This window comes from Anolis carolinensis, unplaced genomic scaffold, assembly GCF_035594765.1.
Source record: "Anolis carolinensis isolate JA03-04 unplaced genomic scaffold, rAnoCar3.1.pri scaffold_15, whole genome shotgun sequence".
Lineage (NCBI taxonomy): Eukaryota > Metazoa > Chordata > Lepidosauria > Squamata > Dactyloidae > Anolis > Anolis carolinensis.
In genome coordinates, this window is record NW_026943826.1 from 6,212,281 (window position 1) to 6,240,162 (window position 27,882).

Here is a 27,882-nt window from a genome sequence, read left to right on the forward strand (position 1 = left end):
TTAAATGTGTTGCTGTTTTATTGATCTGTTTGGCATTGAATTTTGCCAGTTGTTGTAAGCCGCAATGAGTCCCCTCGGGTGAGAAGGGCGGGGTAGAAATGTTGTAAATAAATAAATAAATAAATTATTATTATTATTATTATAGCCAGCATTGCAAATGTACAGGGATGATGGGAGCTGGCGTCATCTAAGCATAAGCCACAGAGTTGCATAGCATCTGTCAAAGAACACTAAGATCCATTATTAAGGACAGCTGCAACTATATTTTTAAATGTTTGCAAATGAAGTACTTAAAATACACTAAGAAAAATAAATAATAATGAATAATAATTCACAATAATATTAATAGAAATAAATAAAATAAATAATTCATAAGAATAATCAATAGAAATAACAATCATCAATAATAATAATAATAACAACAACAACACACCAGACATCACAGTTGTGGAAAAGAAAAAGGTTTGGATCATTGATGTCACCATCCCAGGTGACAGTCGCATTGACGAAAAACAACAGGGAAAACTCAGCCGCTATCAGGACCTCAAGATTGAACTTCAAAGACTCTGGCAGAAACCAATGCAGGTGGTCCCGGTGGTGATGGGCACACTGGGTGCCGTGCCAAAAGATCTCAGCCGGCATTTGGAAACAATAGACATTGACAAAATTACGATCTGCCAACTGCAAAAGGCCACCCTACTGGGATCTGCACGCATCATCCGAAAATACATCACACAGTCCTAGACACTTGGGAAGTGTTCGACTTGTGATTTTGTGATGCGAAATCCAGCATATCTATCTTATTTGCTGTGTCATAATAAAATAATAATAATAATAATAATAATAATAATAATAATAATTATTATTATAATGCATCACACAGTCCTAGACACGGGAAGTGTTCGACTTGTGATTTTGTGATACGAAATCCAGCATGTCTATCTTGTTTGCTGTGTCATAATAAAATAATAAATTACCATAGCCCATTCTTATCTCTTTTAATCAGCCTGCTGCATACTTAAGTGATTGCCCATTGACACAAGTGAGCAGAATCCCATAGAGGCGAATGTATAGGATTCAATGAGGGTGTTATGAGAGTATTATCATTATTATCTGGAATGCCTGTTTTCTCGTGTTGCTCTTTATTTACTGATCTTTCTCCCACCCTGGACCTTCCACATATTTATCAACCCCTTGTCTTGTTTCCAACAGACCTCACAACCTCTGAGGATGCCTGCCACAGATGTGGGCGAAACGTCAGGAGAGAATGCTTCTGGAACGTGGTCATACAGCTCAGAAAAGTCCCAGCAACCCAGTGATTCAGGCCATGAAAGCCTTTGACAACACAGTTCTTAACTCTTTTAAAACCACCAGCTGCAATCAATCTTGTCAGTCGAGAGGTTGACAGTTCAAAGCCTGGGTCAGGGTGAGCTCCTGACCTTTAGACCAGCTTCTGCCTCCCTACCGGTTCGAAAGTAAAATGTGAGTAAATAAATAGGTACCGCTTAAAAGTGGGGAGGTATTTTAAGGCACACATAAGGAAATGCCGGTAATTCAATGAAAAGGAGGAATTTTACCAACAAAGCTCTTCGACAGGGAGATGGAGTGATAGCACCGAGCACAAGACTGCAAGAAGCCAAAGATGGGAAAAGCCTATATACCTCTATCTATGTTCAATTGTTTTGTCTTGGCTGTGTATAAAAACGGCATTGAATGTTTACCACATAGAGGGGCGGAATATAAACACTGTAAATAAACAAACAAACAAGTAAACAACCAAAAAAAGGCCAAACGAGTCAAAAAATAAACCCTCACAGTTTGAAAAGTGGTACGGCTAAGGAGCCCTTTATTATACTCGGCAGCTCGAGTAGTGTTTACAACAATTATGTATATATATAGTGTGTTAACTAGACAATCAGGCACAATTAATGCTATATAAAATAAAGAGTATTTTTAAAGAAGGCTTATTCCTTATAATAATAATAATAATAATAATAATAATAATAATAATAATAATATAGTAATCATAAATAAAGACACACATTGGAGTATCTGAGAGTAGTACAGGACTACACAGTGGTTAAGTGCTTACAAAGTGTAAAGAATCATGATGACAAAGGGGAGATCTGCAAAAATCGAATATATATTCCTTCTGCAAAAAAAGAATGTGGGGGTCAAAGTGGGGAGAAAGGGGAAGGAAGAAGACTCCCTTTAAGGACAGGATCAACTTGGTAATTCTATCCGCTTTTCTCTGTTATATACACGGCTTTTTGCTGATCAAAAAGGTTAGGGACCAGGGTACGGTCAAAATATAAAAACGGTTGAAAAGTACAATCTACGGATTGCACTTTTCAACCATATTCAGCATATTGACAGTGGCAATCCTCACAACGAACACTAGATGGCACTTGAGTGATTGGTGATAATTTTCACACCGAACACTAGATGGTGCTCAAGTGAGTGAGAAAGATAAGGAAGAGGCAGAACGAGGCCAAAGAAGAGCGGACCAGGGATCGAAAAGTGTGTTATCACAGCTCTCATTTTGATCTGTCAAAATTAAGTGTCAATAATTGAGGCGTCGAAAGAAAGATGGTATTATATCCGCCTGGAAATGGTGATCATCCTCGATCTCCAAAAATTAGGTGCATCTACACTGCGGAATTAGCCCAGTTTGGCACCACTTGTTTGTATACACATAGTAAAAGTGGAAATGGGTATGTATGTGTGTGGCTGGGGTGTCCACTTACACAGACAAGCTCCCTCTTCCACAAATAGCTATAGCTCCCACTACTCAGGAGACACCAATGGCCCTCCCACCAATGACATTTCAGATTATCGTGAGCGCCGTGAACATGTCCAAGAGCCCTGCCAATGTCCTGCACAAACTCCACACTGCCCACCACCCAAGGGAAGGCTTTCATTTGAGGACAATTTCACCCTAGATTTTCTGTTTTGCCTCCATCACAGACATCCCAGTGTTTCTGACTCTCTCCTTCCATTAGGTTCCAATTCAAAAGTTTTCAAAACTAACATCGAACAGCTGAATTACTCCCAACTGATTACCACAAGGAAAGAAATAATAATAATAATAATAATAATAATAATAATAATAATAATGAAATAATAATAATAATGAAATAATAATAATAATAATAATAATAATAATAATAATATGAAATCCAGCATATCTATCTTGTTTGCTGTGTCATAATGTAATAATAATAATAATAACAATAATAATGAGTCTGCTGTGGACTCATCTTGTTGTGTTTCAAATAATAATAATAATATTTCAATTAATTACCTATGCCATTGGGTAATGTGACTAAATCAGGCATGGGCAAACTTGGGCCCTCCAGGTGTTTTGGACTTCAACTCCCACAATTCCTAACCATGCCTGGACTAAATGCTTTTTATACATTGTTGCCAACTTTCAGTTCAAAACACACACCAAATATTTTATATCAAGGCTGCATTCCAAAAAAACAAAACAAGCAGGATACTCACTTCAGTGTATTAAGAGTTAACCAAATACACACATACACACACATGGAAAATATTGTGGGAAAGAGGAGAGGGAAAATGCAATAAAATGTCACTACCATTGCCACCAAACCCATGCATATTAAAATAATAATAATAATAATAATAATAATAATAATAATAATAATAATAATAATAATAATAATAATAATGAGTCTGCTGTGGACTCATCTTGTTGTGTTTCAAATAATAATAATAATAATAATAATAATAATAATACCCTTTCAATTAAGTACCTATGCCATTGGGTAATGTGACTAAATCAGGCATGGGCAAACTTGGGCTCTCCAGGTCAAAACACTTGGACTTATTTAATAATAATAATAATAATAATAATAATAATAATAATAATAATAATAATAATAATAGAGTAAAGTGTATCAAGGTGGAGGAGAAAGATTCCTCCCCCAAACTGCTTCATTCAGGTTTTGTACCTTTCTGGTTATGTCTGGCTCTGTAAATATAAGAAATACTACTTCAATGTGTTGTCGAAGGCTTTCATGGCTGGAATCACTGGGTTGCTGTGAGTTTTCTAGGCTGTATGTTACAGAAGCATTCTCTCCTGACGTTTCACCGACATGTACGGCAGGCATCCTCAGAGGTTGTGAGGTCTGTTGGAAACTCGGCCTGTGGGGTTTATATATCTGTGGAATAATGTCCAGGGTGGGAGAAAGAACTCTTGTCTGTTGGAGGCAAGTGTGAATGTTGCCATTGGCCAGCTTGATTAGCATTGAATGGCCTTGCAACTTCAACAAAGTATTCCCCCAGGCAGGAAGCAGCCAGGCTTTGAAGCCATTCAACAAAGTAAATAAAGAACAACACTCAGAAAATAGGGGAATTCCAGACAAGAAACCATCAGGGCCAACTAACACCTCCCAACAAAGGTTTTCCCCAGGGAGGAAGCAGCCAGGCTTGGAAGCTGCAAAGCCTTTCAATGCTAATCAAGGTGGCCAATGACAACATTCACACTTGCCTCAAGCAGATTCCTACCCTGGGCATTATTCCACCGATATATAAACCCCACTTGCCTAGTTTCCAACAGACCTCACAACCTCTGAGGATGCTTGACATAGATGTGGGCGAAACGTCAGGAGAGAATGCTTCTGGAACACAGCCAGACAGCCTGGAATACTCAAAGCAACCCAAAGCTAACCATAATAATACAGCATGATTCCACTATAAACTGCCAAGGACTCCTAGGGGTTGACCTAATATTACATCAAATTCATTATTTCAAGTTTCTAGTCCATAAGAAACCCCTATGACATTTAAATTAACCTGAAAGCTTTATTCTAAAGGAAGGATGGAGATATATGTGGGATTTGCAAATAGAACTCCCCACTGATGCAATAATGAAGGGTGATGGGACTTGCAATCACTAGGAAGGAATTAAAGAGTCCTGGAAGTCATCGCTTCCTGGCTCGTGGGGATTCTGGGAACTACGCTCCAAACACATTAACATTCCCAATCCTCTCGTGTCAGCTAATCCCCTACCAAAACCCCACGCACAAGCAGAGGATGCAAGGATAATTATTATTTTCTGTGGTGGAAAATAACATTTATTTCCGGTTAGAAACACACGTACAAACAAGCCACTCCAACCGCTTATTAGGAAAACACAAACCCAACCATGAATAGCGAATGCATGGCTTTCTATGTAGTTTGGGAAAGATTCCCGATATTATTGCTTTTATAACATAGGCAACAGCCTCAGGTAATATGGTTACTCTAAAAAAAATAATAAACCACACACACCCTAATTGCAATGGAAATTAAGGGATTAAGCTTTCCTTGTATCAGAAGATAGGTTAAGAGAACAAACAGCGGCAGCATGCTGTTAATTAAGGGCAGGCAATTAAGAGATTATCTCACTGTTACATCCACTGCATTATTGATGGTGCAGTGCTGTTATTATTTTTTCAAAGTGTGGGTCAATATAAACATATTCCCACTGCACTCAAAAAATAAAATAAAATACTAATTCCCTTGAGGCCATCTACACTGTACATTTAATCCAGTTCTGATCCGGTTTTAACCGTGACAACACCCTGCCAATGAAGGACCCTCTGGGATGATACATTTTTAGGGCTCATGTTAAACCAACCCCAACTTCTCACCCCTTGACTAAATAATGATACTTAATAATCAATAATTAATAATCATAACAATTATTAATAATCAACATATTATTTATTAATAGATGTTATTGATAATAATAATTATTATCAATTGTTGATAATTTTAATAATTAGCAATATTTAATAATAACAACTAACAAAGCTAATTAGTAACTGTCAATTAATAATGTAATAATATTTAACAATATTTATAATATTTTAATGATTATTAATAATCAATGTTAAATATTAATGATAACTCTAAATAGTATAAATATTAAATATAATAACTTAGATATTATATTTAATATTTATACTATTTAGAGTTATCATTAATATTTAACATTGATTATTAATAATCATTAAAATATTATTATAAATTGATTATTATTATTAATAAATAATGGCTATTAATAATTGTAATAATAATAACAATAGTAATAAGAATAATAAATAAAATAAAAATACACACTAGACTAATAGTGAGAAGCTGCCACTACGAAACCAGTCTGAAACTAGTTTCGAACTGGTTTCGGCCAAACGTTCTCCGGGGGGGGGGGGGGGGGGGGGGGGGGGGGGGGGGGCTAATGCGAACTTCCATTGACAAAAATAAAACAACACTAGGTCTCCGCTCCCGTATACAATGACACTCCCCAAAACTATAAATCCCAATACACTGCCAGATGTAGAAAAGGGGTTGAAGCGCTATAACAGTGCAAACGGAGCTACGGAGTTGTGCGATAACGAGAAGTCAATGGCAAGAGATGGGGCCTCCTGTTGCGCCGCAGAATCCAGATGGAGGAGAGATGCAATACAGAGCAAGATGTGGGGATATATATATATTTAAAAGAATGGAGAGAATGAAGATGCGGGATAAGCATTTTAGAGCGAAGCGCCAGAGGCAGCTGCCAGAGGTTTGTGTTTCCGGCTTGCTTATCTCCCCCCAGGGTCTACGGCCCGGGCTCTGACCTTCGTGGCCGTGGTCTCCGCTGGCCTGCCGCCGGCTTCCGGGTGGCCACGGCTGCCGCAAAGCCCACCAGGCAGCAGAGGGAGGTGGTGCCGAACTTGGCGGTGTCCATCCAGGTGGGCGGGTCGGCCTGCAGGTAGGTCTCCGCCAGGTGGAAGCCCATCACCAGGAGCCACAGCACGGAGGCAAAGGCGTCGATGCGGCGGAGCCTGCGGGAAAGCCAGAGAGGAACGTCAGTGGATTGAACCCTTGGAAATTTGGAAGGAGAAGCAGGTAATAAATGAAACTGAGGATGATGATCATGATGATGACTTCCAGTTGTCACTGATTATAGAAATATTATATACTGTACTAGCTTTGCCCGGCCACGCGTTGCTGTGGCTTATGGGAATCCTTTGTTGGCCAGGTGGAATAGCAGTGAATAGCCTTGCAGTCTCAAAGCCTGGCTGTTTTTCGGAGTAGCTGGAGCTTTTAGTTGTATGAATGTAGAGGCATGAATGAGGGGTTGTGCTGCCAAGTTTAGTGTTTCTGGGATATGTAGTTTTGTTGTTTTGTCCTAGGCTGAAATTTCATTACCCTTTTATATACAGTAGAGTCTCACTTATCCAACATAAACGGGCCGGCAGAATGTTGGATAAGCGAATATGTTGGATAATAAGGAGGCATTAAGGAAAAGCCTATTAAACATCAAATTAGGTTATGATTTTACAAATGAAGCACCAAAACATCATGTTAGACAACAAATTTGGCAGAAAAAGTAGTTCAATGTGGAGTAATGCTATGTAGTAATTACTGTATTTATGAATTTAGCACCAAAATATCACAATATATTGAAAACATTGATTCCAAAAATGCGTTGGATAATCCAGAATGTTGGATAAGCGAGTGTTGGATAAGTGAGACTCTACTGTATATAGATAATTATATATATATATATATACATACACACACACACACACACACACACACACATACCCTGTTTCCCCAAAAATAAGACAGTGTCTTATATTAATTTTTGCTCCCAAAGATGCACTAGGTCTTATTTTCAGGGGATGTCTTATTTTTCCACAAAGAAGAATTCACATTTATGGTTGAATTTTTTTAAAAAAATGAAAATTTATGTTATGGTTGAGCCTTCTGGCTCCGGTACTAGGAGACGTGGTCGTAAGACTCCTCGAGAGTCAGACTCTTTTGAGGAGCGTGAAAGGAAACGGCTCCGGGACTTATTTGCAGAACCAACAGATGAAGACTCATTTGAGGGTTTTACCGAGGGAATGGAGGAAGAGATGGTTAGCTCAGAGGAGGATGACATGGAGTGGACTCGTGTGAGGGAGGATTTGGGTGTCACCGGCAATGATAGCATGGGAGACAATTGGCGGGTTGCAGGATCAGACCCATGGACGGGCTGGAGGGATGGAGCGGGATCCACAGCTGGGGATGCTGTGGGGCGTGGTCAAAGGTGTTTTAGCTCTGATGAGGATGATGATGATGAGGCACCTGGAATTAGGATAGCAGCTGATAGCGATGAGGAGTTATGAACTGGGATAAAATGGGATTTAGGATCAATGGCTAATTGCGTTGGGCAAGGTAATCTGGACGAACGCTTGGGCTCTTGTTGGGAATTTCCTGAAGACGGGTGTGATTCGTTGCTGGATACGTAAGTTACCAAGGACACTGGGCATAGACGGCGGGAGGAACTGTGTGGGGTTTTTTCTGTGCAACTTGTGTTTAATCTTGATAGCTTGGACCTCCGTCGTCTTTTTGACGGACATTAATTACCTACTCTGGATTGACGCTGGACTGACTGACTGACTACGACCCTGGACTATCCCTTCTGTGGCTATCGGTGGAACCTGTGGACGTCTGCGCTTGGCTTTCGACCTTGGACCGGATTGGGACCCATGCTGACCGTCGTTACCCTGATTGATGTGCCTGGACCCGGATTTCGCTCGTTGCACGGAGGAGTAAACAGCCTGAGTTACTCATCTGTAGCTTTTGAGTAGCAGAGAGGAATCTGCTGCCAGTTTTTGTGTTCATTTTGACCTCTGTTTTCCAACTTTTGTTTGTTTAAATTGTCAAGCTGAAGTAAGCACTTTTGCTTTAACCCGGATTAAATTCCTGTTTAATCCGGTTTATCCTTTGGAACCGTTTTAATTCAAACTGAGCTGTTTCTGTTACTTTTCACACTAAAGACAAGTGTTTGTCTAGTCCTTTGCTTCCTACGGGCATTTCTCAGTTCTGTAACTTTAATAAACTGTGTTGTACTCTATTTGGTGGCGTTCTGTCTATGACAATTTATTATCTATTGTACAGTAGTTGTCATCACAAACCAGCATAACTAAACTGTGAATCCTTTCAAGAATTTCTATATTATATTTTACTAGCTGTGCCCAGCCACGCGTTGCTGTGGCCAAGTATGGTGGTATGGGAAATAAAGTATTGAGGAATTGGTGGTAGTTAAGGTAAAGGGTAAAGGTTTTCTCCTGACATGAAGTCCAGTCATGTCTGACTCAGGGGGTTGGTGGTCACCTCCATTTCTAAGCCAAAGAGCCGGTGTTGTCTGTAGACTCCTCTAAGGTCATGTGGGTCAAAGCAGATAATATAAGATTATAAATGGGTTATATAGCTGTGTGGAAGGGCCTTGAGCCTACACTGCCATATAATCCAGTGCAAATTAGATAATCTGTGGAAGAGGCCTAAGTGAGGCCTAAGTCTGCCTGTCCCCTAACTCAACCCTGGCTGTCCCTTGGCTGAGTTGGTTGCTAGGAGACCAAGTGGGCAGAGATTAGCCCTCTAAACTGGCAGCCATTGGATAAAAACAATTATTGCTCTCCCTCTAATTAGGACTTTATTTGTCTTTTCTTTTTGTTGTATCAACCTAGAGGCATGGATGATGGGTTGTGTACTCAAATTTTGAGGTTGGGGGACCTGTAGTTTTGTTGTTTTGTGGGTCGCCGTGATGCCATCACTCATTTATATTATCTGCAATCTTATATTATCTGCTTTGAACTGGATTATCTTGACTCCACACTGCCATATAATCCACTTCAGTGTGCATTTTATACAGCTGTGTGGAAGGGGCCTCATATAATCCAGTTCTAAGCAGATAATATAAGATTATAAATATACAGTAGAGTCTCACTTATCCAACATAAACAGGCCGGCAGAACGTTGGATAAGTGAATATGTTGGATAATAAGAAGGGATTCAGGAAAAGCCTACGTATGATAATACTGACACATGTTGACGACAGTCGTTTGAAGTCCTTACCTGATCCGTCCCGCCAGCAGCATGGCCAAGAAGCATGTCAGGAGGCCGAAGACCACGACCGCTGTCTGGTGGTTCTTCCCGTAGCACCAAGCAGCGCCCAGCGCCTCCACCGCTCCTTCTGGCAACAGGCGCGTCACTTCCTGCCAGCGGAGGAAGTCGAGCAGAGTGCCATTGTTGCTCGAGGTGACGGTTGCGGAGCCCTCCCCAGTCCCGTTCTTGGCCGACGTCGGGCTCGGCGGAGCAGTAGCCGCTGGCTCCGGGGCGAATGGGTTCCCAGATCCGCATGAGGCCATGAAGAGGAGGACGGCGCAGACGAGGAAAGCCAGGAAGCGGAGGGCGACGACCTGGAACGGGGTGGTGGACGAGGAGGACGATGCTGCGGTGTAAAAGCTCTGCAGAAGAGAAGGACCATCAGGTTGGGTTATGGAGCTCTGATTAGTAGATTACTAAAGTATACTCGAGTATAAGCCTAGTTTTTCAGCCCTTTTTTTAAGACCGGAAAAGCCCCCCTCGGCTTATACTCGGGTGAGGGTCCTGGTTGGCTTATATTTGGGTCAGCTTATACTCGAGAATATATGGTACATTTATTATTTTTCTCTATTATTATTGGTATTATTACATTTATTATTTTTCTCTATTATTGTTGCTACTACCCTGTTTCCCTGAAAATAAGACATCCCCGGAAAATAAGACCTAGTAGAGGTTTTGCTGAATTGCTAAATATAAGGCCTCCCCTGAAAGTAAGACCTAGCAAAGTTTTTGTTTGGAAGCATGCCCGCCAAACAGAACACCAGAGTATGCGGGATTGGTAAATGTACATACCAAGTATTGAAAGTATTAGAATGTTTGCAAAATTATATAGTTCATGTTCATGTACCTTTAACTGGTAGTTTGCTTGTACCTTGAGCTTTATCAATTAGATACAGGTGGAGCTATGTTTGTCATTTATATATTCTTTGCACTCTGCCTGTATTCTCTCTCTGAGTTTTGTTTTTGTTCCTGTATTATGTTTCTGTTATAGCATTAAAGTAAGTTGCTTTTATGCTACAATGTAGTTTTTATTTTTAACCACATTACTTCGGGGCTTTGTTTCTGCTGACTCTGCAACTTAAGGTTTTTACTTTTGCGAACAGTGTTGTACATGGAAATAATGGTAATAACAAGAAATTCTTGATAGGATTCACAGTTTGGTTATACTGGTTTGTGATGACAACTACTGTACAGTATATAATAAATGTTCATTTTTTTGTTCAACAATAAATGTGAATTCTTCTTCATGGAAAAATAAGACATCCCCTGAAAATAAGACCTAGCGCATCTTTGGGAGCAAAAATTAATATAAGACACTGTCTTATTTTCGGGGAAACACGGTATTACATTTATTTTACTCTATTTTTATTATTAATAATACATTTATTATTTCATTCTGATCTTATTCTTATTATTGCATTTATTATTTTACTCTATTATTATATGTATTATTTTCCTGTATTTATTATTATTATTATTATTACATGTACAGTAGAGTCTCACTTATCCAACATAAACGGGCTGGCAGAATGTAGGATAAGCGAATATGTTGGATAATAAGGAGGGATTAAGGAAAAGTCTATTAAACATCAAATTAGGTTATGGTTTTACAAATTAAGCACCAAAACATGTTATACAACAAATTTGACAGAAAAAGTGGTTCGATACACAGTAATGCTATTTAGTAATTACTGTATTTATTAATTTAGCACCAAAATATCACGACGTGTTGATAACACTGACTACAAAAATGCGTTGGATAATCCAGAAAGTTGGATAAGCGAGTGTTGGATGAGTGAGACTCTACTGTATTATTTTACTCTATTATTATTAAAAGCATACACAAGCACATTTACATTGAAGAAGATGAGAATCATGAATTGATCAGAGTCGGACAGTTATCTTAAATTTGAGCTTTATGTAAATATTCAAAAACATTTAACCTACTGATGCCTCAATTCATGTAATTTTATTGGTATCTATTTTTATTTCTGAAATTTACCACCCTCGGCTTATACTGTAGTCAATGTTTTCCCAGTTTTTTGGTGGTAAAATTATGTGCTTCGGCTTATATTCAGGTCGGCTTATACTCGAGTATATACGGGTATGTATCTCTTGTATTTATTCATGTTGTGAGCGGTCTTGAACCCTTCAGGAGATAGGGTGGAGTACAAATAAAATATATTATTTTTATTATTATTATTATATTGATTGACAGCAAGATGAGTATACAGCAAACAAAATCACGATGCTGGCTGTTGTATTGGATCCCACGTTGGACATTTCCCGTGTCTAGCACTATATGATGTATCTGTGATGCAGGTGACAGGTGGTAATTTTGTCAGCGCAGATTGTTTTTAAGTGCTGGCCAAAGTCTTTAGTCTCTGACACTTGTTTATGCACTTTATTAAAGCTTTGGATATTGTGTTTTATATGCCCGGCCCCTTTTATCTCCAGTGGCTAATGTTGTATTATTACTCATTTGTTCTGATTTTATGTGTTTTAATGTATTTTTAAAATGTTTAAATTGTTTATTTTATTTATGTTATTACCATTTTTGTTTTGATATTCGTTGTAATTGCTTTGTTCTGTTTTGTTTTGGGCATCGTCGCATGTTAGCTGCCCCAAGTCCCTTTGGGGAGATGGTGGCGGGATAGAAAAATAAAGTACTATTATTATTATTATTATTATTATTATTATTATTATTATTATTATTATTTAGGCACTGCGCCCAGTGTGACGATCACCACTGGGACCACCTTTCCTGGCTTGTGCCAGAGTCTTTGCAGTTCGATCTTTAAATCCTTGGCATCGTGTCAGCTTTTCCAGTTCCTTCTCATCAATTGTGCTGTCGCCTGGGATTGCATAATAATAATAATAATAATAATAATGTATTTTATCTAAATTTAACAATCTATTTATATAAAAGAGTGATGGCATCACGGCGACCCACAAAACAACAAAACTACAGGCCCCCCAACCTCGAAATTTGACAACACAACCCATCATCCACGCCTCTAGGTTGATACAACAAAAAGAAAAGAAAAATAAAGTCCTAATTAGAGAGAGAGGAATAATTGCTTTGATCCAATTGCTGCCAGTTAGAAGGCTAAGCTCCTCCAACTTGATCTCCTAGCAACCCAAATTTTTTTAATAAAAAACACTAAAAAATTAATACAATAAAATATTATAATAACAGAAAATAACTAAAAATAATACAAGAAAATAATAAAATATAATAAATAAAAAGATAACTTACAATAAAATTAATAAAAAATGCAAATAACGTCAAATAAAAATTACACAACAATTTTTAACCAATACCACCACCACTTTGCCACAGCAACGCGTGGCCGGGCACAGCTAGTCTATATATATAAAAGGGTAATGAAATTTCGGCCTAGGACAAAACAACAAAACTACACATCCCAGAAACACTAAACTTGGCAGCACAACCCCTCATCCATGCCTCTACGTTCATACAATAAAAAGAAAAGAAAAATAAAGTCCTAATTAGAGGGAGAGGAATAATTGTTTTTATCCAATTGCTGCCATTTAGAAGGCTAAGCTCCACCCACTTGGTCTCCTAGCAACCCACTCAGCCCAGGGGACAGGCAGAGTTAGGCCTCACTTAGGCCTCTTCCACACTGCCTATAAAATACAGATTATCAGATTTGAACTGGATTATATGGCAGTGTAGACTCAAGGCCCTTCCACACAGCTATATAACCCATTTATAATCTTATATTATCTGCTTTGAACTGAATTATCTTGACTCCACACTGCCATATAATCCACTTCAATGTGCAGTCGGACACAACTGGACTTAATGTCAGGAGAAAACCTTGACCCTTTACCTTAACTACCACCAATTCCTCAATAGTTTATTTCCCATACCACCAGACTTCACCACAGCAACGCGTGGCCGGGCACAGCTAGTTGCCATATAAATCTACGATGCCATGGTGGCTTCCAAAGAACACCTAGGGGTTGTAGTTTGGCACGACACTACAGCTCTCTGGTTGTGTACCTCCTCCATAAAGCAACAACACTTTAGGAACTGGTGCCAAGTTGAAAATGTAACCCAAAAGAAGGACTGCTTTGTATTTCCTCTGTATGTACTACGTCCTGCCCAGGCGAGGACCCCCGCGCGCCCTTTACCTGCATGTAGGTCTTGTCCGCCTTGCGGTGGCTGAAGTGGTGCCGGAGGAGGAGGGCCCGGAGCTGGCGGTTCTGGTGCTTGATGTAATACTCCACGGCCGCCTGGCACGGGCGGCACAGTTTGTATGTTTGCTCCAAGTGGTGCTTGTACACCTCAATCTCCTCGTCGTATTTGCCCTGCCGAGAAGAACGGGGACGATTTCCACTTTGGGGAAGTACGGGGAAGCGACACCCAGACAAGAGATCAACAAAACCCAGGATGTTGCCCTGAGAAACCACAGCATGGACTGACCTCTTCTCTGGGGGTGAAGGAGGCCAGCTGCTTGATCTTGGTGGTCTGGTGGTTGTTGCACTTCTTGCAGAGGAGGACCTGGCTGCTGACCCACTGCTGGGGCCTGGAGGGGTCGCAGGGGGGGCCCGTGCCTGAGATGACGTGGTTCAGGTGCTCCATGTACTGAGCCGGGATGGGCTTGTTGTAGTCACCGTTCTGCCAAAAGAAATTGCAAAGAGATGGCCATCTGTCGGGGGTGCTTTGAATGCGATTTCCTGCTTCTTGGCAGGGGGTTGGACTGGATGGCCCATGAGGTCTCTTCCAACTCTACTATTCTATGATTCTATGATTCTATGAGATTCGTTACAAAGGCCTTGGGGATTGTAAAGAGACCCTTCTCCCCCGAATAGATAGATAGATAGATATACATACCTCTTGGAAGCCATTGTACTGTTCGCAGTTCGGACAGTCCCAACAATTGCGGTTCCCGTACGGCACCACCGTGTCCTGGCTGCAGAACCAGCAGTTCACCGTCATGTGGGTGGGCTTCCTCCTGCGGGGAGAGAAGCGGAGAGGAAGTGTGTGTGTGTGTGTGTGTGTGTGTGTGTGTGTGTATATATATATATATATATATATATATATATATATATGCATATAATAATAATATAATAATTTTATTTTTGTATCCCGCCACCATCTCCCCAGAGGGACTCGGGGAGGCTTACAGATATAAAACCAACATACAATAATATCAAATACAAAAACACACAAATAAATTTAAAAGGCATTAAAAATCACAATCATCATAAAACACTTGAGAAACACAGCAATAAAAACATAAAATGAGCTGGGCAAAGTGCACTGAGTGGAACTTGTAAACAAGAAGGAAGTTAAGGTGCTACAAGGTCATGGGAAGAGCCTTAGACTGGGGTGAACACTGAGGCTATGTCAAGGAGTTAATGTGGATAACACAAGGAATATATATATACATACACACACACACATAATGGATAGCATAGGGAAATTTTTGTATATACATACATACATATATGTACTGTATATATACATACATATATGTATATATGAATAGCATAGGGAAATTATATACATAGGAGATAGGACGGGATATGAATAAAGTATTACTATGATCATTATAATTATAATCATAAGTATATGTGTGAGTTTAGAGCGTAAGTGTGTAAAAGCACTGAGCTGGAGACCGTGAACGCCTGCTGTTAGCTCCAGCTTCTGCCAACCTAGCAGTTCGAAAATATGCCAATGTGAGTAGATCAATACGTACCATTCCAGCAGGAAAGTAACGGCGCTCCATGCAGTCATGCCGGCCACATGACCTTGGAGGTGTCTACGGACAATGCTGGCTCTTCGGCTGAGAAATGGAGATGAGCACCAACCCCCAGAGTCAGACATGACTGGACTTAATGTCAGGGGAAACCTTTACCTTTTTATATAGATATAGATATATGAATAACATAAGGTGTGTGTGTGTGTGTGTGTGTGTGTGTGTATATATATATATATATAATAAGAGAAAATATGTATGTTTGTGTGTGTCCACTTACACAGACCGGCTCCCACTTCCATAAACAGCTGTAGCTCCCACTACTCAGGAGACACCAATGGCCCTCCCTCCAATGACATTACAGGTTATGGAGAGCGTTGAACATGTCCAAGAGCCCTGCCAATGTCCTCCACAAACACCACACTACCTGTCATTTAAGTGAAGGCTTTCATACGGGGACAATTTCACCCTAGTTATTCTGTTTTTCCTCCACCACAGACACCCCAGTGTTTCTGGCTCTCTCAATTGGTGTGGAATTTGCATGACTCCACCCACTGCCTCTACCTTAACCCTTTCCTATTCTTTTCTATGGTACACAGCAAACAGAGCGATTATACGTTATGCTTCCTGGAACAAGGAGACCTACTGTGCCTGAAGTAATGGGAACATGTTCCATGCACAAAAAGCCAAGGGGACAGTTGCTAAAAGCAGTTGTCCCAACTTATGGCAGGGTCTCCACATTCCTTTCGGGGCCGGGGGAGAGAAGCTTTTAATAAAGGGTTTAGACAGAGAAGAAAAGAGCATTCAATGGAAAGGAATGGACACTTGTGTTGCAGACGTGCGGCTGCTGCCGGCATTTATCATTTGGGACATTAAAGCCAAAATAATAATAATAATAATAATAATAATAATAATAATAATAATAATAATAAAGCAGAAAGAATCCCAGACACTTGGACCTAATATGTATGGGTGCTGTGTTGTTTTGCACATATAATAGATAATAACATATAATAATATAAAATTATAATAATCTAATAATATTTGTAATACAGTATAGTCTCACTAATCCAAGCTAAACGGGCTGGCAGAAGCTTGGATAAGCAAATATCTTGGATTATAAGGACTGATCAAGGAAAAGCCTATTAAACATCAAATTAGGTTATGATTTTACAAATTAAGCACCAAAACTTCATGTTATACAACAAATTTGACAGAAAAAGTAGTTCAATACGCAGTAATGTTATGTTGTAATTACTGTATTTACGAATTTAGCACCAAAATATCACGATATATTGGAAACATTGACTACAAAAATGGCTTGGATTATCCAGAGGCTTGGACAAGCGAGGCTTGGATTAGTGAGACTCTACTGTATTGGGAAGAGCCCGATGTTGGGAGACGAATCCCAGACACTTGGACCTAATGTGCATGTGTGCTGGGTTGTTATGCACATGTAATAAATAATATGTAATTATAATAATCTAATAATAGCTTTACTATCTTAGGCCCTTGGGAAGAGCCCGAAGTTGGGAGACGAATCCCAGACACTTGGACCTAATGTGCATGTGTGCTGGGCTGTTATGCACATGTAATAAATAATAATATGTAATTATAATAATCTAATAATAACTTTAATATCTTAGGCCCTTGGGAAGAGCCCGATGTTGGGAGACGAATCCCAGACACTTGGACCTAATGTGCATGTGTGCTGGGCTGTTCTGCACATGTAATAAATAATAATATGTAATTATAATAATCTAATAATAACTTTAATATCTTAGGCCCTTGGGAAGAGCCCGATGTTGAGAGACGAATCCCAGACACTTGGACCTAATATGTATGGGTGCTGTGTTGTTATGCACATATGATAATAACATATAATATGAAATTATAATAATATAATAATATCTGTAATATCTTAGGCCCTTGGGAAAAGCCTGATGTTGAGAGACGAATCCCAGACACTTGGACCTAATGTGCGTGTGTGCTGGGCTGTTATGCACATGTAATAAATAATAATAATATGTAATTATAATAATCTAATAATAGCTTTAATATCTTAGGCCCTTGGGAAGAGCCTGATATTCAGAGACGAATCTCAGACACTTGGACCTAATGTGCATATGTGCTGTGTTGTTATGTACATATAAAATAATAATAGCTTTGCTATGAGTTGATAAAGACTCCAAGGCATACAACAAATTTCCAATACTCAACCAGGGAGAGCGAGTGCCTTCTAGAATGATCAATTAGAATTCTCAACTTGGAAGACACCCCAAGGGCCATCTAGTCCAATCCCCTTCTGCCTTCAGGCAAGAAAAGCACCATCAAACCACCCCCAACAGATGGCCATCCAGACCCTGTTTCAAAGCCTCCAAGGAAGAACCTCATCAATGACTATAAATCCCAGGATCCCACGGCAGGTAAAGGAGAAGCATGGTTCTAAAACAGTAGCATGAATGATCAGGCTCTTCCCAATATATTATTATAATATTATTATATTTTTATTATGTATTACATGTACATAACATCACAGCACACATGCACATTAGGTCCAAGTGTCTGGGATTCATCTCTGAGTATTGTGTCCTTCTGAAGGGCCTAAGATATGAGATATATATTATTACTGTATATTAATTATTATATTATATATTATTATTTATTACATGCACATAACAAAACAGCACACATGCACATTAGCTCCAAGTGTCTGGGATTCGTCTCTGAGTATTGTGCCCTTCCCAGGGGCCTAAGATATGAGATATATATTATTACTGTATATTAATTATTATATTATATATTATTATTTATTACATGCACATAACAAAACAGCACACATGCACATTAGCTCCAAGTGTCTGGGATTCGTCTCTGAGTATTGTGCCCTTCCCAAGGGCCTAAGATATGAGATATATATTATTACTGTATATTAATTATTATGTATTATTATTTATTACATGCACATAACAAAACAGCACACATGCACATTAGGTCCAAGTGTCTGGGATTCGTCTCTATTGTGTCCTTCCCAAGGGCCTAAGATATGAGATATATATTATTATTACTGTATATTATTATATTATATTATATATATTATATATATTTATTATTATTATTATTATTAATTACATGCACATAACAAAACAGCACACATGCACATTCGGTCCAAGTGTCTGGGATTCGACTCTGAATATCGGCCTCTTCCCAAAGGGCCCAGGATATTAGAAGATATTAATATTATTATAGTTTTGCCGCCTCTCCAATGCCAAAGTTATGAGCCCTGAAAGACAAATGCAGCCTTTATATCTCAAACACAGCTGATCTCCATCCTTGCCGGCTGTTTCCCCATGACTTCGCCATAGAAACTACAGCTGTCGGCCTTTGGAAGAACTCCCCAAAGGCACATAAATGTGTGAAATGGACAACAAACCCAAAAAAACCACGATCACTCCGAGAAACCTGGGAGTTGCAGTTGTACCAGCTTTCTCCACCAATGAGCATTGGTTCCCTGTTAAACTACAAATCCCAGGATTCCATAGCGTTGAACCCATGGCAGTTAAAGTGGTGCCAGACTTCATTCATTCCTCCTCTTCCTCCTCCTTATATAACAAATAATATAATATCTATTAATAATAATAATCTAACAATATAACGAATAATATAAATATAATAATCTAACAATATAATAGGAATAATAATCTAACGATATAATAAATAATAATCTAACAGTCTAACAACAATAATATTATAATCTAATAAAAGAACAATAAAAATAATAATCATATGGTAGAAAGTAAGAGTCATAGCCATTTAGAAACCAGGCAAAGACCATAATGATCCAAAAAGCTATAGACCAATCTCCTTGTTGTGCCATCTTTACAAAGTTCTGGGGAAACTTATTTTGCATTGAATCGGGGGTGCTTTGAATGCGATTTCCTGCTTCTTGGCAGGGGGTTGGACTGGATGGCCCATGAGGTCTCTTCCAACTCTACTATTCTATGATTCTATGAACAGAAGCTCTCTGAAGCTTTTATGTGCTCTTATTACAGGGAAAACCAGCTGATTCCTAATCCAGCTAAAACACAGATATGTGCTTTTCATGTTAAGAAAACAGTGGATGTGGCTCTTAATGAGACATGCGACATTAGCACAGGATTTCTAAGCCCAACACTACTGGAGAAATTATATTGTTTAGCAGCCAGTACTGAAAGGAACAAGGCAATGACACCTCCGACCCATCCTCTGTTCGGATATCAGCCAGCAGGCCAATGCCTTAAATCAAGAAACAGCTTCCTAAGATCTACAGAGATACTCGCAGCAAGCAAGAGTCCAAAAGTGGCAGGCTAAAACCCGGAACCTCAATCAGTGAGACAGGATGAGAGACTCCCTCCTGGGCACACAGAAGACGGGGCGACTTGGAAGGCACCACGAGATGCAGAGCCAACCTTAAGAAATGGGGCAAAAAAGTGGAGTCCACGACATGCGAGTGTGGAGAAGAGCCAACCACATACCACCTACCACAACGCAGCCTGAGCCCTGCCACATACACAATGGAAGACCTTCTTAGAGCAACACCAGAGGCACTTTAAGTGGTCGAAGGAAATCTAGTATAATGCCAAGCTTTTAACTTTATTTGTGTTTTTAAATACGTTATAACTGTATCCTCAATTTGCTTCTGACATAATAAATAAATCTAATATGGTAAATAATAATTTAACGATATAACAAATAATATCACAACCTAACAACATATTTGATATATTTGAGTATAAGCCTAGTTTTTCAGCCCTTTTTTAGGACTGAAAAAAACCTCCTCGGCTTATACTTGAATGAGGGTCCTGGTGGGCTTATATTCAGGTCGGCTTATACTCAAGTATATATGGTATATTTATTATTTTTCTCTATTATTATTGGTATTGTTACATTTATTATTTTACTGCTATTGTTGTTACTTTTACATTTATTTTACTCTATTTATTATTACATTTATTATTTTACTGTATTTATTATTACAGTAGAATCTCACTTATCCAACATAAACGGGACAGCAGAACGTTGGATAAGCGAATATGTTGGATAATAAGGAAAGATTAAGAAGAAGCCTATTAAACACCAAATTAGGTTATGACTTTACAAATTAAGCACCAAAACATGTTATACAACAAATTTGACAGAAAAAGTAGTTCAATATGCAGCAATGCTACGTAGTAATTAATGTATTTACAAATTTAGCACCAAAATATCATGATGTATTGAAAACATTGACTACAAAAATGCGTTGGATAATCCAGAATGTTGGATAAGTGAATGTTGGATAAGTGAGACTCTACTGTATTATTATTATTATTATTATTATTATTATTATTATTATTACCTATTTCACTCTATTATTATTAAAAGGATACATAAGCACATTTACATTGAAGAAGATGAAAATAATGATTTAATCAGAGTTAAACAGTCATATCTTAAATTACAGTTTGATGTAAAGATTCAAAAACATTTAAACTACCGATGCCTTAATTAATGTAATTTTATTGGTAATGTAATTTTATTGGTTTTGTTGTGGTAAAATTAAGGCCTCGGCTTATATTCGGGTAGGCTTATACCCGAGTATATACGGTAATAGTAAAAATGATTTAACAACATAATATAACAATATAACAATACAGTCTCACTTATCCAAGCTAAACAGGCCGGCAGAAGCTTGGATAAGCGAATAACTTGGATAATAAGGAGGGATTAAGGAAAAGCCTATTAAACATCAAATTAGGTTATGATTTTACAAATTAAGCACCAAAACTTCATGTTATACAACAAATTTGACAGAAAAAGTAGTTCAATACACAGTAATGTTATGTTGTAATTACTGTATTTACGAATTTAGCACCAAAATATCACAATATATTGAAAACATTGACTACAAAAATGGCTTGGATTATCCAGAGGCTTGGACAAGCGAGGCTTGGATAAGTGAGACTCTACTGTATAACAATAATAATAATAATAATAATAATAATAATAATAATAATAATAAAGGCCACCCTACTGGGATCTGCGCACATCATCCGAAAATACACCACACAGTCCTAGACACTTGGGAAGTGTTCGACTTGTGATTTTGTGATACGAAATCCAGCATGTCTATCTTGTTTGCTGTGTCATATAATAATAATAATAATAATAATAATAATAATAATAATAATACAGTCCTAGACACTTGGGAAGTGTTCGACTTGTGATTTTGTGAAACGAAATCCAGCATATCTATCTTGTTTGCTGTGTCATACAATAAAATAATAATAATAATAATAATAATAATAATAATAATAATAATAATAATAATAATATCCTGCTGTCTTCTCTTAGAAAGAGACTTTACCTATCGAACCGTATCATGGTGCAAAATTTGCCACTGATATAAAGCATAGCCAAGCTTGTAAAAACCATTGGTTGTTATGCAAGTTGCATTCCAGCAGGCCATATAACCCTCAGGAAATGCAGGCAAAAAGGACAAGAAAATCCAACAAAAGCAAAACACATTCTTTGGATTCCAGCTCTCCAGCCAGAGTTAATCCTTTTGCCCACAAGGAGAGAACAATAGTAATAATAATACCCATTATACTTCACCCCTCCTCCAATCCTTCAACCTCAAGGCAGATCCATATATTAAACTGCATTATATGGGTCTGACCATATAATGCGGTTCCAAACTGAGCCCACACAATGTTGTTGGATTATAACTCCCAGCATCCCTGGCCTTCCATGGTGAGGAATAGGACTGATTATCTATACACATAATAAAAGTGAAAATATGTATGGTATGTATGTGTGTGGCTGGAGTGCCTATTTACACAGGCTCCCACTTCCACAAATAAGTTATAGCTCCCACTACTCAGGAGTCACCAATGACATTGCAGGTTATAGTGAGCACTGTAAACATGTCCAAGAGCCCTGCCGATGTCCTCCACAAACACCATCCTGCCCATATGGGGACAATTTCATCCTAGATTTTATGTTTACCCTCCGCCAGGGACATCCCAGTGTTTCTTACTCCCTCAATTGGTGTGGAATTTGCATGAACCCGCCCACTGCCTCTCCCTTAACCCTTTCCTATTCTTTTCTATGGCACACAGCAAACAGAGGAATTGATCAGCTGAACATACTACAGAGGTTTGAGGAGAATTCACTATGATTTAGAGGAGTTGTAGATACTGGGATGTATAGTTCACCTGCAATCTAAGAACACTCTGAACTCCACCAACAAAGGACCTGGAACTCACTTGGCACACAGAACCCCCATGACCAAGAAAATATACTGGAGGTTTTTGGAGGGATTTATAGGAGTTGTAGTTCACCTACACCCAGAACGCACTATGAACCCAAACAATGATGGATCTGGACTAAACTTGGCATGCACACCCAATTTGGCATGTGCCCAAATTTGAATACGAGTGGGTAAGATAAAATAATAATGTAAAAAAATACAAATTATATATATATATATATATATATATATATATATATATATATATATAATTTAAATAGAGTAATAACAATACATGTAATATGAATGACTCAAATATAATATGCTACGTTGTAATTACTGTATTTATGAATTTAGCACCAAATCATCATGATATATTGAAAACATTGACTACAAAAATGGCTTGGATAATCCAGAACGTTGGATAAGCGAGACTTCGATAAGTGAGACTCTACTGTAATAATATAATAATGTGAAGTAATAGTAATGATATAATAATGTAAAGTAATAATAATATAACATAATAGTGTAAAAGAATAGTAATATGATAGAATAATGTTAAGTAATAGTACTATAATATAATCTGGAAAAATAGTAATAGGATATAATAATGTGAAATAATAGTATAATATTAAAATGTAATATAATATAATATAATGCAAATTAATAATGTTACAGTAGAGTCTCGCTTATCCAACGTAAACGGGCCGGCAGAACGTTGGATAAGTGAATATGTTGGATAATAAGAAGAGATTAAGGAAAAGCCTATTAAACATTAAATTAGGTTATGATTTTACAAATTAAGCACCAAAACATCATGTTATACAACAAATTTGACAGAAAACATAGTTCAATACACAGTAATGCTATGTAGTAATTACTGTATTTACGAATTTAGCACCAAAATATCACAATGTATTGAAAACATTGACTACAAAATTGTGTTGGATAATCCAGAACGTTGGATAAGCAAGTGTTGGATAAGTGAGACTCTACTGTATAACACAATGTATAATAATAATTTTTTTTTCGTGTCAGAAGCAACTTGAGTTGCTTCTGGAGAGAATTGGCCGTCTGCAAGGACGTTGCCCAGGGGACGCCCGGATGTTTTGATGTTTTTACCATCCTTGTTGGAGGCTTCTCTCATGTCCCTGCATGGAGCTGGAGCTGATAGAGGGAGCTCATCCGTGCTCTCCTCGGGTGGGATTCGAACCTGGCAGCCTTCAGGTCAGCAACCCAACCTTCAAGTCACGAGGCCGAAATTTCATTACCCTTTTATATATATAGATTATACATTATAATATATTATTATTTTGTATTATATTCTTATTCTCCAGATCTATACATGTGTGTATGTATGTATACACACAAGATATACATACATATACATATATATTTGTGCATGTATATATAGGCTTTTAGCCATTAAAATCCACAAGCATGTGGACAACTTCAACAGAAAGGAGGAAACCATGAAAATGAACAAAATCTGGCTACCAGTATTTTAAAAAACTCAAAAATCAGAACAGTAGATGGGAAGCAACACTCTGAGGGCAGAGGACCCCCAAGGACGGCTAATGACTCTGAACAAAGGATGCCCCCCAGGCAAGAGACAAACCTTTCCAATGCTAATTAGGGTGATTAACTGACAAAGGACTCTTGTCACACCCTGGACTCTCCACAGATATATATATTTTACCTTCCTTGCCTAGTTTATCCATGCCTCACAACCTCTGAGGATGCCTGCCATAGATGTGGGCAAAACGTCAGGAGAGAATGCTTCTGGAACATGGATATATATTCCTCACAACCTCTGAGGATGCCTGCCATAGGTGTGGGCGAAACGTCAGGAGAGAATACTCCTGGAACATGGAGATATATTCCTCACAACCTCTGAGGATGCCTGCCATAGATGTGGGCGAAACGTCAGGAGAGAATACTCTTGGAACATGGAGATATATTCTTCATAACCTCTGAGGATGCCTGCCATAGATGTGGGTGAAACGTCAGGAGGGAATACTCTTGGAACATGGATATATATTCTTCATAACCTCTGAGGATGCCTGCCATAGATGTGGGCGAAACGTCAGGAGAGAATACTCTTGGAACATGGAGATATATTCTTCATAACCTCTGAGGATGCCTGCCATAGATGTGGGCGAAACGTCAGGAGAGAATACTCCTGGAACATGGATATATATTCCTCACAACCTCTGAGGATGCCTGCCATAGATGTGGGCGAAACGTCAGGAGGGAATACTCTTGGAACATGGATATATATTCTTCATAACCTCTGAGGATGCCTGCCATAGGTGTGGGCGAAACGTCAGGAGAGAATACTCCTGGAACATGGAGATATATTCCTCACAACCTCTGAGGATGCCTGCCATAGATGTGGGCGAAACGTCAGGAGAGAATACTTCTGGAACATGGACATATATTCCTCACAACCTCTGAGGATGCCTGCCATAGATGTGGGCGAAACGTCAGGAGGGAATACTCTTGGAACATGGATATATATTCTTCATAACCTCTGAGGATGCCTGCCATAGATGTGGGCGAAACGTCAGGAGGGAATACTCTTGGAACATGGATATATATTCTTCATAACCTCTGAGGATGCCTGCCATAGATGTGGGCGAAACGTCAGGAGAGAATACTCCTGGAACATGGATATATATTCTTCATAACCTCTGAGGATGCCTGCCATAGATGTGGGCGAAACGTCAGGAGGGAATACTCTTGGAACATGGAGATATATTCTTCATAACCTCTGAGGATGCCTGCCATAGGTGTGGGCGAAACGTCAGGAGAGAATACTTCTGGAACATGGAGATATATTCCTCACAACCTCTGAGGATGCCTGCCATAGGTGTGGGCGAAACGTCAGGAGAGAATACTCCTGGAACATGGACATATATTCCTCACAACCTCTGAGGATGCCTGCCATAGATGTGGGCGAAACGTCAGGAGAGAATACTCCTGGAACATGGAGATATATTCCTCACAACCTCTGAGGATGCCTGCCATAGATGTGGGTGAAACGTCAGGAGAGAATACTCCTGGAACATGGATATATATTCCTCACAACCTCTGAGGATGCCTGCCATAGGTGTGGGCGAAACGTCAGGAGAGAATACTCCTGGAACATGGACATATATTCCTCACAACCTCTGAGGATGCCTGCCATAGATGTGGGCGAAACGTCAGGAGAGAATACTCCTGGAACATGGAGATATATTCCTCACAACCTCTGAGGATGCCTGCCATAGATGTGGGCGAAACGTCAGGAGGGAATACTCCTGGAACATGGATATATATTCCTCACAACCTCTGAGGATGCCTGCCATAGGTGTGGGCGAAACGTCAGGAGAGAATACTTCTGGAACATGGACATATATTCCTCACAACCTCTGAGGATGCCTGCCATAGATGTGGGCGAAACGTCAGGAGGGAATACTCTTGGAACATGGAGATATATTCTTCATAACCTCTGAGGATGCCTGCCATAGATGTGGGCGAAACGTCAGGAGGGAATACTCTTGGAACATGGAGATATATTCTTCATAACCTCTGAGGATGCCTGCCATAGATGTGGGCGAAACGTCAGGAGGGAATACTCCTGGAACATGGATATATATTCCTCACAACCTCTGAGGATGCCTGCCATAGATGTGGGCGAAACGTCAGGAGAGAATACTCCTGGAACATGGAGATATATTCCTCACAACCTCTGCGGATGCCTGCCATAGGTGTGGGCGAAACGTCAGGAGAGAATGCTTCCGGAACATGGAGATATATTCCTCACAACCTCTGAGGATGCCTGCCATAGATGTGGGCGAAACGTCAGGAGGGAATACTCCTGGAACATGGATATATATTCTTCATAACCTCTGAGGATGCCTGCCATAGATGTGGGCGAAACGTCAGGAGGGAATACTCCTGGAACATGGATATATATTCCTCACAACCTCTGAGGATGCCTGCCATAGATGTGGGCGAAACGTCAGGAGAGAATACTCCTGGAACATGGAGATATATTCCTCACAACCTCTGCGGATGCCTGCCATAGGTGTGGGCGAAACGTCAGGAGAGAATGCTTCCGGAACATGGAGATATATTCCTCACAACCTCTGAGGATGCCTGCCATAGATGTGGGCGAAACGTCAGGAGGGAATACTCCTGGAACATGGATATATATTCCTCACAACCTCTGAGGATGCCTGCCATAGGTGTGGGCGAAACGTCAGGAGAGAATGCTTCCGGAACATGGCCAGACAGCCCGAAAGACGTACAACAACCCAATAATAGTGAGAGTAATGCCCGGCCTATTTCCCTTCCTTCCTTCCTTCCTTCCACCCGGGGAGACAAAGGGCTTCTTTCCTTCCTTTCTTCCCGGCTGACTGACCTGCGGGCGGCGTGGTAGAGCCAGGCTCCCCCGGCGGCGGCGCAGGCGGTGACTCCGAAGCCGATCCCTCCGGCGAGGCCTGCGGCGGGGAAGCCTCCCAGCGCGGCGCCCACCGCCTCCATGGCGCTCCAACGGGCCTCCCGCCTCGTGCGGAATGGGCCTCGCCTCCTTCCTTCCTTCCCTCACAACCTCCCCTCAGAAACGCTCCTTCCGGGGCGCGCGCCTGGCCAATGGCGCGAAGGCGGGAAAAGCCTCTCCCTCCCTCAGCCCGGCCTTCCTTCTCCTCCTGCTTCTCCCGCCGCCGCTCCGCCTCTTCCAGGACCCGCTTTTAAAGACCCCGCGCCCGATTTCGTGAACCTTCCTGTGAGTCATTCCCACGACAAGGCCAGGACGCGTGTCTCCTCGCAGGCCTTTCGGGAGCAGGGGGGAGGGAGTCGTGAAAGGCCGGCGTCGTGCTGAGGCGATTCTGAGGGAAAGGTTGAATCCAGTCATGGCACGAAGCGGGCAAATCGTGCTCTTGGCCTGGGATTTGGGGGATTCTCCAC

General features: G+C 39.8%; 1 protein-coding gene and 2 long non-coding RNA genes across 4 annotated transcripts in view; 2 read left to right on the forward strand and 1 right to left on the reverse strand.

Annotated features, from left to right (window-relative positions):
- LOC103279284 (uncharacterized) overlaps nt 1–2,321 on the forward strand; it is a 25,685-nt gene extending 23,364 nt beyond the window's left edge. Inside the window, exon 3 of the long non-coding RNA XR_010001394.1 lies at nt 1,213–2,321. This is a non-coding gene — a long non-coding RNA (uncharacterized LOC103279284). The remainder of the gene's footprint in view (nt 1–1,212) is intronic.
- Nucleotides 1–27,472, reverse strand: part of tmem201 (transmembrane protein 201) — a 30,484-nt gene extending 3,012 nt beyond the window's left edge. The window contains exons 1-6 of one of the 2 annotated variants that reach the window (XM_062965999.1): nt 27,338–27,472; nt 14,792–14,912; nt 14,381–14,575; nt 14,089–14,265; nt 9,898–10,289; nt 6,630–6,836 (exon numbers count right to left, since the gene is read on the reverse strand). In XM_062965999.1, coding sequence (XP_062822069.1) covers nt 6,630–6,836; nt 9,898–10,289; nt 14,089–14,265; nt 14,381–14,575; nt 14,792–14,912; nt 27,338–27,459 — 1,214 coding nt within the window. In that variant the 5' untranslated portion in view covers nt 27,460–27,472. Of the gene's footprint in view, nt 1–1,817; nt 6,837–9,897; nt 10,290–14,088; nt 14,266–14,380; nt 14,576–14,791; nt 14,913–27,337 lie in introns of those variants that run through there. The other variant, XM_062966000.1, reaches the window with a different exon arrangement.
- An 88-nt stretch (nt 27,473–27,560) lies between these two features.
- LOC134294533 (uncharacterized) overlaps nt 27,561–27,882 on the forward strand; it is an 18,795-nt gene continuing 18,473 nt past the window's right edge. The window contains exon 1 of the long non-coding RNA XR_010001398.1: nt 27,561–27,700. This is a non-coding gene — a long non-coding RNA (uncharacterized LOC134294533). The remainder of the gene's footprint in view (nt 27,701–27,882) is intronic.